Source organism: Manacus vitellinus, unplaced genomic scaffold, assembly GCF_001715985.3.
Source record: "Manacus vitellinus isolate BGI_N305 unplaced genomic scaffold, ASM171598v3 scaffold_20_pilon, whole genome shotgun sequence".
Classification (NCBI taxonomy): Eukaryota; Metazoa; Chordata; class Aves; order Passeriformes; family Pipridae; genus Manacus; species Manacus vitellinus.
Window position 1 is genome coordinate 13,564,147 of NW_021939471.1, and position 1,698 is coordinate 13,565,844.

Here is a 1,698-nt window from a genome sequence, read left to right on the forward strand (position 1 = left end):
AGAAAAAGGTTTATTTGTTAACCACTTTCCCCATCGCTGCTCGAGCAGGTTACTCCAAACCACAAAACAAGCCGGCGCCGCAGGCTCACCCTGGTGTACAGGGCAGCAGATGAAGGGAGCAGCCGGGACTCACAGAGCTGACGTCTTTACTAGGGTGTTATTCCTTTATTTTGCTGCAAAATGATGTTTACATACAGATAACAGAAATCGATCTTATTTTAGCACCGCTTGTTCTCCGGGGAAAGAGAGGGTAAGATGCAGGAGAAAATCTATATAAATGGAGAAAGAAAGATAAAAAGCTGATAATACATGTTTCCATTCTAGTCCGTCTCATCTTCTTCATCTTGGCTAAGAACTCAGCCTTTGCCAATTTCCGCGGGGATCCTACGCGTTTCGAGAACTTGGTTTAAACGGTAAAAAGACACACTCCCCGCGTTTCAGTCGCGCGTACGCTCTACTCTAGGGGTGAACACTCCGGGCACAAGTTCATGCAGAAACGGGTGGACTCTGCTCTAGTACATAGAAAGAGCCTGCTCTCGCATTACTACTCTTTTCTTTTTCATCCGCCGGTTCTGAAACCAAATTTTAACTTGCTGATCGCTTAAATTCAGTCTGTTCGATAGTTCTTTCCTCTTCTGTCGGTTAATAAACTCATTGAGGAGAAACTCGTTTTCCAATTCAGCAATTTGTTGTTTTGTGTAAGGTTTCCGTTTCTTTCTTGATCTCCCCTGGGTGGGGCACCAAGGCAAACCTACAATAAACACGTCGATAATTTAGTGGATCAAGTCTGGGTATGCAAATATATGAATATGCACAAAATCCCGCAATAACAGGGCTAAACTGGGTCGGAAAATTGGGCAAAGCACATCCAACAGCACAATTTCTATCTAACCTCCGAGTCTGATTAAGCGATTATCGCTCCGAAAAGGTTACAGGGGGGTTACAAAGTAATTACAGAAAATCTTAGAAAGCAAGTATAGCTAGGTCGCTTCTAAGTAAAGCGAGATATTTAAGGCATACCATCCTGCACTGAAGGTCTGAGGCATGACTGGACTGCTGCGGGCTGAACTGTCAGGTTCAAGTTGACGGAATTCTTGATGTCCTCCTTTAAGCTTGAATTGCAGGAATTCACTTCAAAAAGAGCAGCCGAGCCGTGCAAACTTCTCTGCAGGCTCGAGTGGTCATACTTTACGGGCTTTAAGTTGGCTGTGTGAGTAACAGTTGGGTCATTTGCAAAAGATTGCCTCTGCCTGCATCTCTCCTCTTGTTTGGAGCTCGCATCGTGGGCGTAATATTTATTGTTGTCTTCCAGGCATTCCTTGTTGCCGTTGGAGCTGATGTTGATTGGAACGGAGCCGGGGAGGTAAGGCTGCGCCGCGCCGCCGAACGCGTGGCTCTGCGGCTGGGCTGCGCACGAACTTGAGCAAGTCCAGGGGATCGAGCTCCGGGGGTAGGAAATGGTGGGCAGAGCCGCCAATTGACTGCCATTAGCCCGCAAATTAGGAAAATAAAAGGAATCTGGAGATTGCAAATTCAAGAGAGAACCAACGTAGCCAGATCTGTAGAGACTGCGATCACACATTTCCAACAAAGGACTTCAGCTGTTCTTACAGCGGTATTTAGTTACAACAGGGAATAAGCGGAAAGCCTGAAACGATTGGACGAAACTTAGCAGACAGGTTCTTCAAAGCCGGTAAT

General features: G+C 46.2%; 1 protein-coding gene across 1 annotated transcript; it reads right to left on the reverse strand.

Moving 5' to 3' along the window:
• Positions 1–2: 2 nt before the first annotated feature.
• On the reverse strand, positions 3–1,657 carry HOXD12 (homeobox D12). The gene is made up of 2 exons (XM_008931050.3): positions 1,021–1,657; positions 3–751 (listed from the first exon to the last, which is right to left on the reverse strand). The coding sequence occupies exons 1-2, from the start codon at positions 1,580–1,582 to the stop codon at positions 513–515; spliced, it is 801 nt and encodes a 266-aa protein (XP_008929298.1). The 5' UTR covers positions 1,583–1,657; the 3' UTR covers positions 3–512.
• Between the last annotated feature and the right edge of the window lie 41 nt (positions 1,658–1,698).